This window comes from Pisolithus orientalis (genome assembly GCF_024613125.1).
Source record: "Pisolithus orientalis strain OTSU chromosome Unknown F5J12scaffold_38, whole genome shotgun sequence".
In the NCBI taxonomy this organism is placed as follows: domain Eukaryota; kingdom Fungi; phylum Basidiomycota; class Agaricomycetes; order Boletales; family Pisolithaceae; genus Pisolithus; species Pisolithus orientalis.
The window spans coordinates 391,531-403,758 of record NW_026260819.1 but is presented as its reverse complement, the minus strand read 5'-3'; the positions used below and the strand labels follow the sequence as shown (position 1 = coordinate 403,758).

The following is a 12,228-nucleotide window of genomic DNA, read 5'->3' as shown; positions in this document are numbered from 1 at the left end:
TGTAGGAAATGCTGGCCCCAACGAATACTTAGTGTTTTGGCAGTGAGGATGTGATTGGCATGATCTCGTTCGGTGTTCAAGCGCCCAAGCATGGTAGCCCTGGGAGCACCCTGCCTGCTGTAAATTGGGTGATGTCGGCTGTCGGGTATAAACCACCCCTGATGCGCTTACATAAGGAAATTGGTTTGTGGGTACAGTCGGGGACAAGCAAAGCCACCAATTTAGTAATGGCACGAGGAGAAAATTTTACACCAAACTAATGGCAGATTTGGAACCAGCGAGTGAAAATACATCCAAAAAGATACTTGCTGAGTTTCTCCCATGATATTTTTTGGCTTGCCAAATTTTTCAGATTTTTGAGTGAAAATATCTATATGCCTAGGGGCCAGATTGCCAAATTTGGGTATATACACTACAGATTAAGGACTGCCTTAATGGCCATCATCACTCATTGTGATAGTTTTTGCTTTTGTACTGCCCACTCTGCAGCTTGTCCTGTAAGTCCCAGTCTTCAAGCACTCAAAATTTGGTGTGAATAGTGCAACTCAAAGTTGCCAGAGGTTTGGCTGTGGAGTCGGGAGTTTGTCAGGTGTTTGATGTGAGTTTTCAGCTGAGGATGGCAGAATTCAAACTCCAACCACTCTCTGCTTCACTCTCCTTGATCATCATCAACAGCCTGTCATCCATGGAGTCTGATTCCTCTGGTCCCCCCCAGCAGTGCAACCCTTCAAATTGGCAACAAAAGTAGCAGTCCCTCAAGTTCTCTGGGAGAAATCCTATACTGTGTGGACCGATCGTCTTATTGAGTGGTGCAGGACCCATGAATCAGAATGAAAGAAGCTCTTCTCAGACTCTACACAAGATGCTTGGGAGGAAGGTAGGAGCAAGCACCAATTGTGACATGGGAAGGGTGCCATATATGTTGAGATCACAAAGGTGATCTTCTCAGTCAGTGATGAGACACCTGAATTTCAGGCCCTTGCTCAAGACAACCCATCTGTCTTCACTGCTCCTATCTGCAGTCAACTTGAAGTGTAAGTGCTTTTTTTTGGAATCAAAAAACTACCACTTAAAAATTTTACAGTTTAAAAACCAAGTATTGAAAACAGAATGTGCTACTTGGGCAGACAGGTGCTGGATGTACCTATGAGGATCTGGTAGACAGCAGCAGCATGAAAAACATCATTGGTATGTAGACTTTTTTTTCACATCTGTCACTTTACTAATCATTATCAGCAATGATCGAGAAGGAATTTCCATGGTGGGGGGAATTGCATGGATGGTGGCACACAAACCCTGCCTACAATAGCACCTGGAGTGCAGCTGATAGTGGGCAGGGATTCATGAGGCATGTGGTCGAAGCTGTTCAAGCTGTAGCCAGACCCATTAGGTGGGGATCCCAGTTTTTCCTTGGTGGGTGTGCCAAATTCACCTGAGCTCAAAGAAGGTGAAATAGGAGAGGGTAGTGGTACTACTGACTTTTTTTTTGCAGAAGATTTGATGAGTGTGGATGTTGAGATGCCATTGCTTATGATCCAACCCCCCCCATTCCTGTTCTGAGTGGGGGTCATTGTCATCTGCAGCCCCACTGCTCCCTCCCTTCAGATCATCATCACTATCTGCTGCCCCCTCACCTGCACTATTTTTTTCTGAGTTGACATTAGCCTCCCCATCCCCCCTCCCATTTTTTTCTCAAAAGCCTGCACCATCACCCCTTCCTCCTGTTGCATCTGAGTGCTTGTCACTTGCCCCATCACTGTCCTCCATGCCTGGGTCACCTGCCATCCTGTCCCCCCACCCCCCTGTTTTTAACAAGGGCAATCCTATCAGCTTGAATGATGATCCCCCCTTCCCATTCATATCCCCCCATCTGAAACTCCAGCCCACACATCCATCCCTTGAACAGGACCAAGCCCTTCTTAAACCCAGGTCAGCATCCACCCCAAATACAGATGACTCTTCTGATTCTGACATCACATCCTCCAACATGTTTTTTATGCTCTGTTTCTCATCTTCTTCCCCTCCCACTACCACTCTGCTCTTGGATGACAGTGATTCAAAGCTGTCATCAAAATCATCCTGGAAGTGTGCTTGTGAAATGCCTGCTGACTGACTCTCCTTGAATCTTGCATCTGCCTTAATGAGTTTTGTACAGCAGTTCCAACAGGCACAACAAGAAAGGTCAGAGGCAAAATGTCACCATCTCCAGTATGGCTACTGGAAGGAGAATGAGAAGGCCAACAGCTCCCTGGCTGAATGTCAGCACCAGCTTGCAATGCAGCATGAGCAGTATGCCAATGAGGAAGCTATGGTGGCTCAGGAGCTAGAGAAGATGAAACTCACAGTGAAGTTGGAAGAGCTTCAGGGGCAGAACCTAGCCCTGCAGAAGGGTGTAGCTGGTGGTGAGGACCAAGGCCCTTTGTCAACTAATGAAGATGTTCACAAACTCAACAACAGTTTATGACCACATTCTTATCAGCATCTAGTATGTATCCCCCTTCCCCCCTGCTTATATACATGCTGTGCAACATATCCCCCCCCCCCCATATACACTGTACAACATATCCCCCCCTCCCCCTATATATGCACACTACATGGTCATGTAGTAGCTAGGCATATAACATGTTGTCATTCCCACTCCATTGAGTTTGAGAAAACAAGATATGCCAGATATCTCTATTGATAAGCATTTTCAGAGTTTTAAATAGCATTGTCTACCTCTCTACCATTTCTGCACCACACACTCTTGTCTGCAGAGGTTTAATATACAGTTGGAACTTAAATACTTAACCCACAAACTCACTGAACTTGCAACTCAACCTCACTTGAGTTTGCTCATGTGTTTCAACTTTGAGTGACCCTAATGGATGATAAAGTGCCAGATGACTTTAACAGGACATGAACTGAGGATGTCCATTGTAGCTTCTTTCACTGTAGCAATGTTTGGTTTTGTTGACTGCCAGTAATAATTAGTAAGAATATTCAAAACTCAATTGGATTCAGTCTGCAGTGGAATTTTGGCAAGAACAAGCAAATATGCCCAATGTTTGCTTTTTTTTTTGAAGTGGCACCATGACCCATGACAACTCTCCATTCCAGGAATGTGTTCAGTTCAGTAAAAGGAGTTAAATGCATATTTTTTGGTATTTTTAGCTATTTTCTTTTTGGCACACCAATTTTTGGACACTAGTTGACATCAAGGGCACATTTTCAAGGGAATTGGCTTGTGAAAAAATGATGAACTAAGCCTAAATAAGCTATTTAAGTGATTTAGGTACATCTCTGTTGCATGTGTAATCCAGGAAAAATCAGACAAGTTTTTTGATGTGTTTGCTTGTCCCCAACTGTACTTCATGGTGTTGGAAGTTTAAGGAAGTTTATGAACTTACATACATCCAGTTATCATCACTTTCATGTGATTAATCTGCTTGTACCACTTATACCAGCATGTCATAATGACTCTACTGATATTCTATAACATTCCATGACCATTCTTTACTTAGTATAGCAGGAGAAAACTCCTTATGGTAGTTTTATGATACTCAGTGCTACTTGGTACATGCACTGACTTTCATGTATATATACTCGAGACCTGGGGAGCTATACCCTCAGACTGAAATTGACTTCTCATTGATGTCATCAGCTCTACTCACTACCGAACCTTCTTCAAGCCAATCACCCTTCTGCTATAAAGGCAAGTGTTCTGTCTTGCCTATCTCCATGATTAGTCCTCTGTGCAATAGGTTATGAGCCCTGACTTCTATTCAGATATCTCATTGTCTAAAGGACATTTGTTTCACTGGTGATGACTATAAACAATGCCTTTGGATGGCCTAGAAGCACTTGGTTGGGTGATGGCAACTTTTGTCATTTCACTTCTATGCAGGTTTTATCAAGCAGTTTATTTCATGTGGTTCAGTATCATTACCAATTTCCACTCTGCCTTCATTGCCTCTGCTCTTTATTGGGCAATGGCTTTGGGTGTTCTGACATGGTACCAGGTATATCAAAATTGGCTTCCCTATCAAATCTGACAACTCCAAGAAGAAAAACAATGTCTTGCCAAGGTTCTAGGACCTAATCAGCATGTATCAACATGTTCAAAATCTCTGCCAACTTCTTCCTCTGGAAATTCCCAAGCAAATTGTGGAACTTCCTGATGACATTCCAGAGCTCCCTAGGCATGAGGTGCCAGTGATAGTTTTTAAATCTGCCAGAACAACCACCACATTATTTGCCTCATGCTATTCCTGATCAAGATGATGATGTGGATCTTGATCCAGTTCTGCCTTATATGGAACAAGAGGAACCCATTGCTCTGCCTTCTACCATGTGGATGCCCACTCCCAAACCAGAAATGGTTCAGGAAGTCTATGATGCTCTTGCCACTGCTGAGGCAGTTGCCACAGAGATTGAACTTGCCAATATAAACACTGCAGAGTTTGAACTGTTATTTTAGGCCCTGTTTGGAATGCCAGTTGAAAAATTTTGAGAAAAAAAAAGATATGGAAAATTTCTCTCATGGTGTCATGTGACATAGGTTGTGGGAACATGATTATGTAACCTTGTCCTGTTCATCACTCCCCTGGGAGTCCTATGCAGTGAGCCACCTGACATGTCTGATTCATCCAGCAATGGATCTAGGCAATCTCTTCACTCAAGTGGCACAGTGGATCCTACCATTCTGCAGAATGCTGGTAAAAGACCTACCTGCACACAAAGCTGTCTCTGGAACATGGAGGAGGAGATTGCTTCTCCTTGAATTCTTACTCAAGTCTTTGCCTCATGCCAGCAATGGAGGGTTCAAGGACACAGTTTTTGAGGCAGCAGCAGCTCATTTGAGAGCCAAGTTTCCAGTGTACAGAGGTGTGCCAAAGCATACATCAGCATGCAAAAGCAAGTACCATGGGGATGTGAGTAGTGTCTTATTATTATCTTGCTGTCTGATGTCTTTGTAGCTCAAAAGGACATATGCTCTTGTGAATGATCTCAGGAGTGCATCAGGTTGGACTTGGTCAGATGAGCATGGTTGTGGAATTACAGATGACAATGATTCTTGGTGGCTTGCATGGGTGCAGGTATTGATTGCTCTTATCTACTGCAATCACACATGCTTACCATAATTGTAGGCTAATCACAAAGTAGAGAAGTTCAAGAACACTGGGTGGCCTCACCTCCATCTCATGGACCAGCTCTCACCTGGAACAGAGAAGGGCAAATATGTCATCCATCCTCCAAGGGGAAAATCCAAGAAAAAAACAGATACACCCACCCCCAGCACCCAGTTGACTTCCAATCAGGTGGCATCAACTTCACTTTCTCCCTTTGTGATTCCTCAAACTCCCAACACACCAGCATCAAGTTCCCCCACCCCCTTGCTCCCCTCCACATTCCTTGCACCTTCCACAGTCTCCAGTAGCTCCTTGGCACTGACCAGTGTCAGTTGTGGAAAACACAAGATGGTGGACAGTGCAGGCTCTGATGCTGGGTCAGTGTCCAAGTCTCACCTGCTCAGTGAACAGGCAAAGATGCAGATGGAAGGCCAAGATGCATTGCAACAAATGGTGCAAAGTCTCAGTGGCCTTGCTATGAGCCCCATGCCCTCTGTGCCAGTAAAGACAGCTGCTGAACAAAGTATGGAGATGGCAATGCTTATTATTAATGCCCTTGATATGCCTCAGCAGGATCACTTCAAGATACTTGACTACCTTGCTGCTCCTGGCAATGCAAACCAACTTATTATCTTCAACAAACTTGAGGAGAACATGTGCATTGGTGTCACACACCAAAGGCGTTTGGTGAGGTGGACATGGATACAGCTGATGAATGGAGATGAAGACCATAGCCCTCATGTGAAGAAGGACAGCCAGGAATGTTGGCAGTCATCCCTCGCACAAGAACAGGTCATCAGTGCCAGAGAAAAAGAAAGGGAGCAGGTTAAGTGCTGGCTAAAATTCTTAAGTGCCCATGTACAGCATTCCAGTTTTTGACATATCTCCACCATTTCTGCAGATACCAAGACCATTCCCACACTCACTTGTAGTGCTCAGCCATGGCAATCTTACCTTCCAAAATTGGAAAGGATTTGCACACTCCACATGTTTCTACAGCACTCCCTCCAAAAGATGCTCATTTTGCTAAATTCTTCTGATATGGCTGCCTCTACATCAATCATTTCACTTGTCCCCTTTGCTAGGGACCATGGCTACATATATCTACCAGGAGTTCCTACCAGCTTCTGTCCTGAAGCATCCTGGTACATCCCACCCTTGTCTGTGCCCTCTCAGCCCATCCAGCTTGGACAGCATGTTCTTTTTGTCAGTATGACCTCTAGGAGGACTGTTCTTTGGTCACCTCAGGTCTGTCATTTGCCTTGGAAAGGTCTTATGTGGTCATTTCAGTCTCTCTGGTCCAAGAAGCATATGGATCCTTCCTCCCTGCTCCCTGCAATGTCTTCATACCAGTCTTATCCATCATTCTTCCAAGATTGCAACAGCTACAGTATAATCTACTGTTCTCCACTCTCCCTGATTCGCATCCATGACAAGTATGATGCACATCTTGCCTCCTTGTTGCAAGATACAGCAGAAGACACTCTCCCTTCATCCTCTCTTCCAACAGAGCCTCGTTCATGGGGTTTTTATTTGCTTCACTGAGAGGATGGTTTGGGGGGGAAAGTTGTGATCCCCTATGCTCCTGTCACCCCACAGACCCCCAAAGCTTGACCCCTGTTGACATCTGACTCACCCTGTCCACTTTTGGATGTACTATATTGGCATCAGATCAGGTGCTGCCTCTCTGTCATCCCACCTTGGCCTAGAAGTGATCTCTTTGAGATGTGACACTGCACAGCCTCCCCCTAATGCAATTCCAGTGTGTTTTCCCAGTTCCTGACATTACTTGACTCATACTTTGACATTTCTGACTGTCTTTGACTCACCTATTACCAATACTTACCAATCTTTTGACTTTGCTTACTGATTCTTTGCCTTTTGGCTTGCTTATGCTTACCAATGCTTACCAATGCTTTCCAAGACAATTACCCATCGCTTACATTCCTTACTCATCAGTTACCAATCACTTACCAAGTGTTTGCACCTTGTTTTCCAAGGGAAACACCCCTGTACTGTATATAAATCACTGTACTTAGATAGCAAAAAAAAAAGGAAGACATCAGAGAGCCCCTCTTGCTCACATTTTATCATCACTCAGTAATTCATTCAGCAGCTTCAATAGTTGAGACTTTATTAAGGGTCTAACTATCATCTACTTCACTTATCCTTGTCTATCATCAATATACTTGCCTCCAAGCAGCTCCCTGAGCTCAGTGCAGCTTAGGACATTGAATTAAGTTGTCATCCATCCTTCTGTAGGCTGACAGCAGTCTACCCTATTCGCATTCTCTCACATTCCTGCTCCTTCTTCATCAGGAGCACCCCCAACCCTCAGCACTCATCTTTGAGTGTTGTAGCTTGCAAAAACCCTCCCAAAGAACAGGTTCTACCATCTAGGTACTGCATAGGCACACCACCACTTGCCTCTTTTTGTCTTTTGTGTTGGTTTTGGTTGGTTTTCACCACTGAACCACACTTTGACTCACAATGTACAGAATGTGAACTAAACATAAAATTCATGCTAAGACTACACACCTTTGAAGCATTTATTGGGTATAGGAGGGTTATCCATGCTCCTTACCTCTTCACAAAGGCATTTAGAAGACATAATTGCCAAAGACATAACATCCATATTGTTCTCCTGACTCAGACGCATGCTTGAATTAAGCACTTTGTGCTGGGCGATGATCTGCTGGAATGCATTCATCATCTCTGGTGGTTTCTCATATGGCATGCTGGCCAAGAAATGATCAAAAAGGGAGATAACATCAGAGAACTGCACTGCAGCAGGGACCGCCCAAGCAATACACACCACTCATTAGCCAGAGGGATTGGATCTTGAAAGTATTGCGAGACCTCGGAATCCAGCCTTGATTCAGATGGGTCATTAAGGAATGTGAACTTGGTGCATCTGGCAATTTTAAGATCTTCAGCCACCTTTTCACTCCACAAGCCAAGAAGTGTCTTTTCATGGCTGATATCTTGACACTCATGGCCAAGTGGCCCATCATAAAGGATGAGGATCCAGATGAAAACATAGAACAGGGCATTTGATATCATCCACAAATGTATGGTGTATAGTAGTAGGGTGATTGATGAATTCACAGGTGAGAGAGGTGCAATTCTGGATCAATGAGACATTAGTCTTTCCACTTTTAGTGATGGCTTCCTTGAGTTGGCAAAGGATATTCACTGAAAGGAAGGGGACTGTCCCCTTTGCATACTATCAGCTTTGAGCTCCAAAATGTTTTGCATAGTACTTACTGTGCCACCCAAAGTCATATTCCCCTGTAATGTGACCCATACAGCAAATTCCCAGTCAAGGAGAAAGCCATGTGACCCATTTGCAAAGTCCTCAATCATTGTATTGTTGATGCTACAATCTTGAATGGAGGACACCCCTCTCGAGAGCCTGCTGTTGGACTGTTAAAGCAATTAGTATTGATTTTACAAGTGGAAGAGGATACATACTTTGTAAAATATCTCAGATGCATGAAACAAGTTCCTTTTTTGTCTTGAACATTACCATTGGCCTTGCACACAGCTTCATAGCCGATCGCACATGAGTTCTCCGAGACTTCATGCATGATCACCACTTCTCATCACAATATTGTTCAGTTTTATCAACAATGCCTGGCTCAACCTTGACAACCCAGTAGTGTTGCAACTTGGGAACTCCATTGATGTCCTGGACCAGCTTCATCATGTTGACTTCATGCAGGGCTGTCCTCTGCTCCAACTCCTCCACCCAACAATCCTTGATGACATAGTATTCCCCATTGTAGCATGCAAGGTAACAAACAGTACCCCTTCCTAGAAAGCCTGTGCTCAAGAATAATACATCAAGCACCTCGTAGAAGGTCTTGTTTACCTGGATCCTCCTGATTGCTGGGATGTGTTTGGGTGATGTGGGAGTCAGGAGTGAGTTTGCACTGGGGAGGATGCCCAACTCCAAGTGAGGAGATGGCGTTGCAGGAGAGGGGAAAGGGGAGAGAGGTATCGCAAGTGCTGTGCATTTGTGGCTGTGTGCAGGATGGGGGGATATCTCTATGGTCAAATCAAAGCCAAGGGTTGAGCAGGAGCTGAATGCAACAGCACATACAATATATATGAAGACTTCTGCTGTCAGTGTGGATATTGATAGAGGGTGAGATTGCACCACCAGAGTGGTCATAAAAGTGAAGTCAAAGAAGTTCACTATCAGTAATTGATAATCCAAGGACATAGTGCCTCCAGGGCTGGTCAACAAGGGTTAGATATGCCTTAGTGTCCATCATCTTCCCAAGGTGGGATGCTGGCTTGAAAGACTCCTTTGAGTACTTGGCAATGACTTTGGGACTTAACCATGTAATCTCATCAAGGGATATTGGGGTGTTATCGACAAGGATGAGGTTGGGCTTTCAGGAATAACCTGTAGAACCTTACAAGCTGGTTCTGCTCCAGTCCACCATCCATTGATACTGGGGTTTGCTGGATAGACTGGGCATCATGGATTTGGCAGCAGTTCTGATAGCATTGAGAAACAGAGCAACTTGCTTTTCAAAGCAGAGCTTTTCCAATTCTACCAGCAGCCCTGAGGCAAGTGGCCCAGGTTGCTTGGGAGGTGAATCAGAGCCTGGGGGTGGACGAAGCTCCCAGTTCCAGCACTTTCTATCATCATTGTATAGGCTGACCAGGCTGTCCTCTGACAAGCCACCCTGGTTGAAGGAGGCAGAATAGCTATGGACACATGTGGGAATTGTTTTCAGAGGGACAATCAGGGACCTGGGAGCTATGGAGGTAAATGTATCTCTGAAGGACTCGAAGATAATATTTGTAACATAACTGAGGCTCTGAGGAGAGCTAACTTGTATCTGTGGTTCACAGATGATGTGCACAGGGTGTTTGGTTGGCTGCGAAAGGAGTAATCTCCATTGAGTGCCAGTGTGGCCCACCAGGGAGTAACTCAGCCAGCCCATGAAGTGCTCTGGCTGTATGAAAGGAAATATTTAGTAGCTGTATCTGGTGCACATCAATAATGATCTTCAGAGAGAATAGGGACAGGCTTATGATTGACAATGACAAGAAAGAGTCTATAGCTCTCATGCTCAGGCCTGAACAAAGTAACCACAATGCCAGCTCCCATTCATTGTGGGAGTTGAAGGGGTAGTACAGATTTGATGCCCCTAGGTTGCTGAACTGGTTGCCATTAAATTTGTCCATAAATGTTGGGCCAAGTCCAAACATTTTAGCTGCACCCTCAAAGTCATCTGTGGTTGGCCCCCACATGTCAAATGCCATATGAACAAAATCCAGGTAATTGTGAGTTGCATAGTCATTGGGGTCAGTGCTCATTGGGACATCTTCTAAGTGTGTTGGGTGTTGAGAGTTACAAATGTTCAAGCTTGAAGGTTGGAGAGACTTGTGAAGGCAGACTAAGTTATTGACCCAGGTATTGCACCCAGAGGATGGCTGGCTCATGTGCATTGTGACAGTGCTGTGACTCTGGAAGCTGCCTTTACTGCAACTTGGACAGCAGGGCATACTCTAGATGGTCAGGCAGGCTGATTCCGTGTTACATGATTATCACTTCAGTGTAAATCAGGACATTGTTTGGATCGCTATGGAGTGTATTTCTCATATACTACCCAATCACATCTCATTCACAAACATAGTCACTCATGTCCATTTATAACCTCAATCACACACACCTTCATGCTGGATCAACCATGCCCATGGTCAAGCATTGCCCAGGCAGCAAAGGACTGCCCCATAAGCCTTGTGATGGCAGGTTCTCTTCCTGCAACAGTCCCTCTAGCAGTGCCAAGGTCAAAGTGGAGACAACTGGTGTCTTAGCTGAGATGTATGGAATATTGGAGTCATCCACTCACACAGTAAGTTCTTTTTTTCCTTCCTAATAACCACTCGTTGATAGGTTTTCAATCTGCAGCATGAATCAAAGAGTCAGCTGAATCATGAGGCACTTCTCCTTCTCAATGTAGCATGCACACAATGCAAAGTCTTTTGTGCAGAACAAGCTCTGGCTGCATGCATCACCCATGAATATGAATCAATGGCCAAGTTGTACAAGTACAAGGCAGGCAGTGGCAAGGCAAGAGTCCACAAAAAAGATATGGAGGTTGGCTCATTATGTGTAGCAATGAAAAAACACAAACTGGGGGAGCCTATTTTCAATGTTAGTGTTCTGGCTGGTGAGCTGCAGCCATCTCTCAAGTCCAATGGTATGCTATGCTTGCTCTTTTCTTTTGGGCCACTATTTTACTTATGCCAGATCTTGATAGGCACAGTTATTGAGCATGCTGGTAGTTGAATACTTGCCATTCATCTAGACTAGTACTATCCATTACTTTCCTGTACTTATTGAAAAATGCTGTATGTTATGTCTGTGTGTTGTTGCCTTCATGCATAGGAACAAAGTTAGATCTACCAAGTTCTCTACTACAGTGGGAATCTAGGTTGCTGTATTAGCTAGGTGTGTCTGTTCCCTTGTATGCTAGGTAGCTATTGGTCTTTGGATTGCTGGTATCACTGGTGTGGCTTACTCAGGTGCTATGAGTTGCTTGGATGCTGGCCACTACTTTGGGCAAGTCTGGTGTAGTCTACTCTGGCACTATGAGTTGCTAGGATGCTTGACATTGCTTTGGACTAATATGGAATTGTGCAAATACTATGGGCAGCTATGAGTTACTAACACATTTTTGTGTTTTGCTGATGACCAGCATGTCATAATGACTCTACTGATATTCTATAACATTCCATGACCATTCTTTACTTAGTATAGCAGGAGAAAACCCCTTATGGTAGTTTTATGTACTCAGCGCTACCTGGTCCATGCACTGACCTTCATGTATATATACTTGAGACCTGCATCAGGAAGTGAAAAAATGGTTTAAACCTGTTTAAACCTGTCACTGACTGGTTGTGACCACAATTCTGTCATTCCCCATTTCTCTGATGTGGGGAGCTATACCCTCAGACTGAAATTGACTTCTCATTGATATCATCAGCTCTACTCACTACTGAACCTTCTTCAAGCCAATCACCCTTCTGCTATAAAGGCAAGTGTTCTGTCTTGCCTATCCCCATGATTAGTCCTCTGTGCAGTATGTGGAAG

At 44.4% G+C, this 12,228-nt stretch overlaps 4 protein-coding genes across 4 annotated transcripts; 3 read left to right on the top strand and 1 right to left on the bottom strand.

Annotated features, from left to right (window-relative positions):
* Window positions 1-1,118: 1,118 nt before the first annotated feature.
* F5J12DRAFT_725894 (uncharacterized protein) lies at window positions 1,119-1,436 on the top strand (the record flags this gene model as incomplete). Its single annotated transcript, XM_051741677.1, has 2 exons — window positions 1,119-1,188; window positions 1,237-1,436. Coding segments are annotated over 2 exons (270 nt in total), but the record flags the coding sequence as incomplete, so codon positions are not given.
* A 704-nt stretch (window positions 1,437-2,140) lies between these two features.
* F5J12DRAFT_896377 (uncharacterized protein) lies at window positions 2,141-4,459 on the top strand (the record flags this gene model as incomplete). Its single annotated transcript, XM_051747932.1, has 2 exons — window positions 2,141-2,402; window positions 4,218-4,459. 2 exons carry the CDS (start codon window positions 2,141-2,143, stop codon window positions 4,457-4,459), a joined length of 504 nt encoding a protein of 167 aa, XP_051596535.1.
* A 3,219-nt stretch (window positions 4,460-7,678) lies between these two features.
* Window positions 7,679-9,130, bottom strand: F5J12DRAFT_785519 (uncharacterized protein; the record flags this gene model as incomplete). The annotated part of the gene is made up of 6 exons (XM_051743253.1): window positions 7,679-7,697; window positions 7,736-7,849; window positions 7,927-8,102; window positions 8,379-8,537; window positions 8,758-8,936; window positions 8,986-9,130. 6 exons carry the CDS (start codon window positions 9,128-9,130, stop codon window positions 7,679-7,681), a joined length of 792 nt encoding a protein of 263 aa, XP_051596534.1.
* A 1,692-nt stretch (window positions 9,131-10,822) lies between these two features.
* On the top strand, window positions 10,823-11,424 carry F5J12DRAFT_785518 (uncharacterized protein; the record flags this gene model as incomplete). The annotated part of the gene is made up of 3 exons (XM_051743252.1): window positions 10,823-10,987; window positions 11,029-11,335; window positions 11,396-11,424. The coding sequence occupies 3 exons, from the start codon at window positions 10,823-10,825 to the stop codon at window positions 11,422-11,424; spliced, it is 501 nt and encodes a 166-aa protein (XP_051596533.1).
* Between the last annotated feature and the right edge of the window lie 804 nt (window positions 11,425-12,228).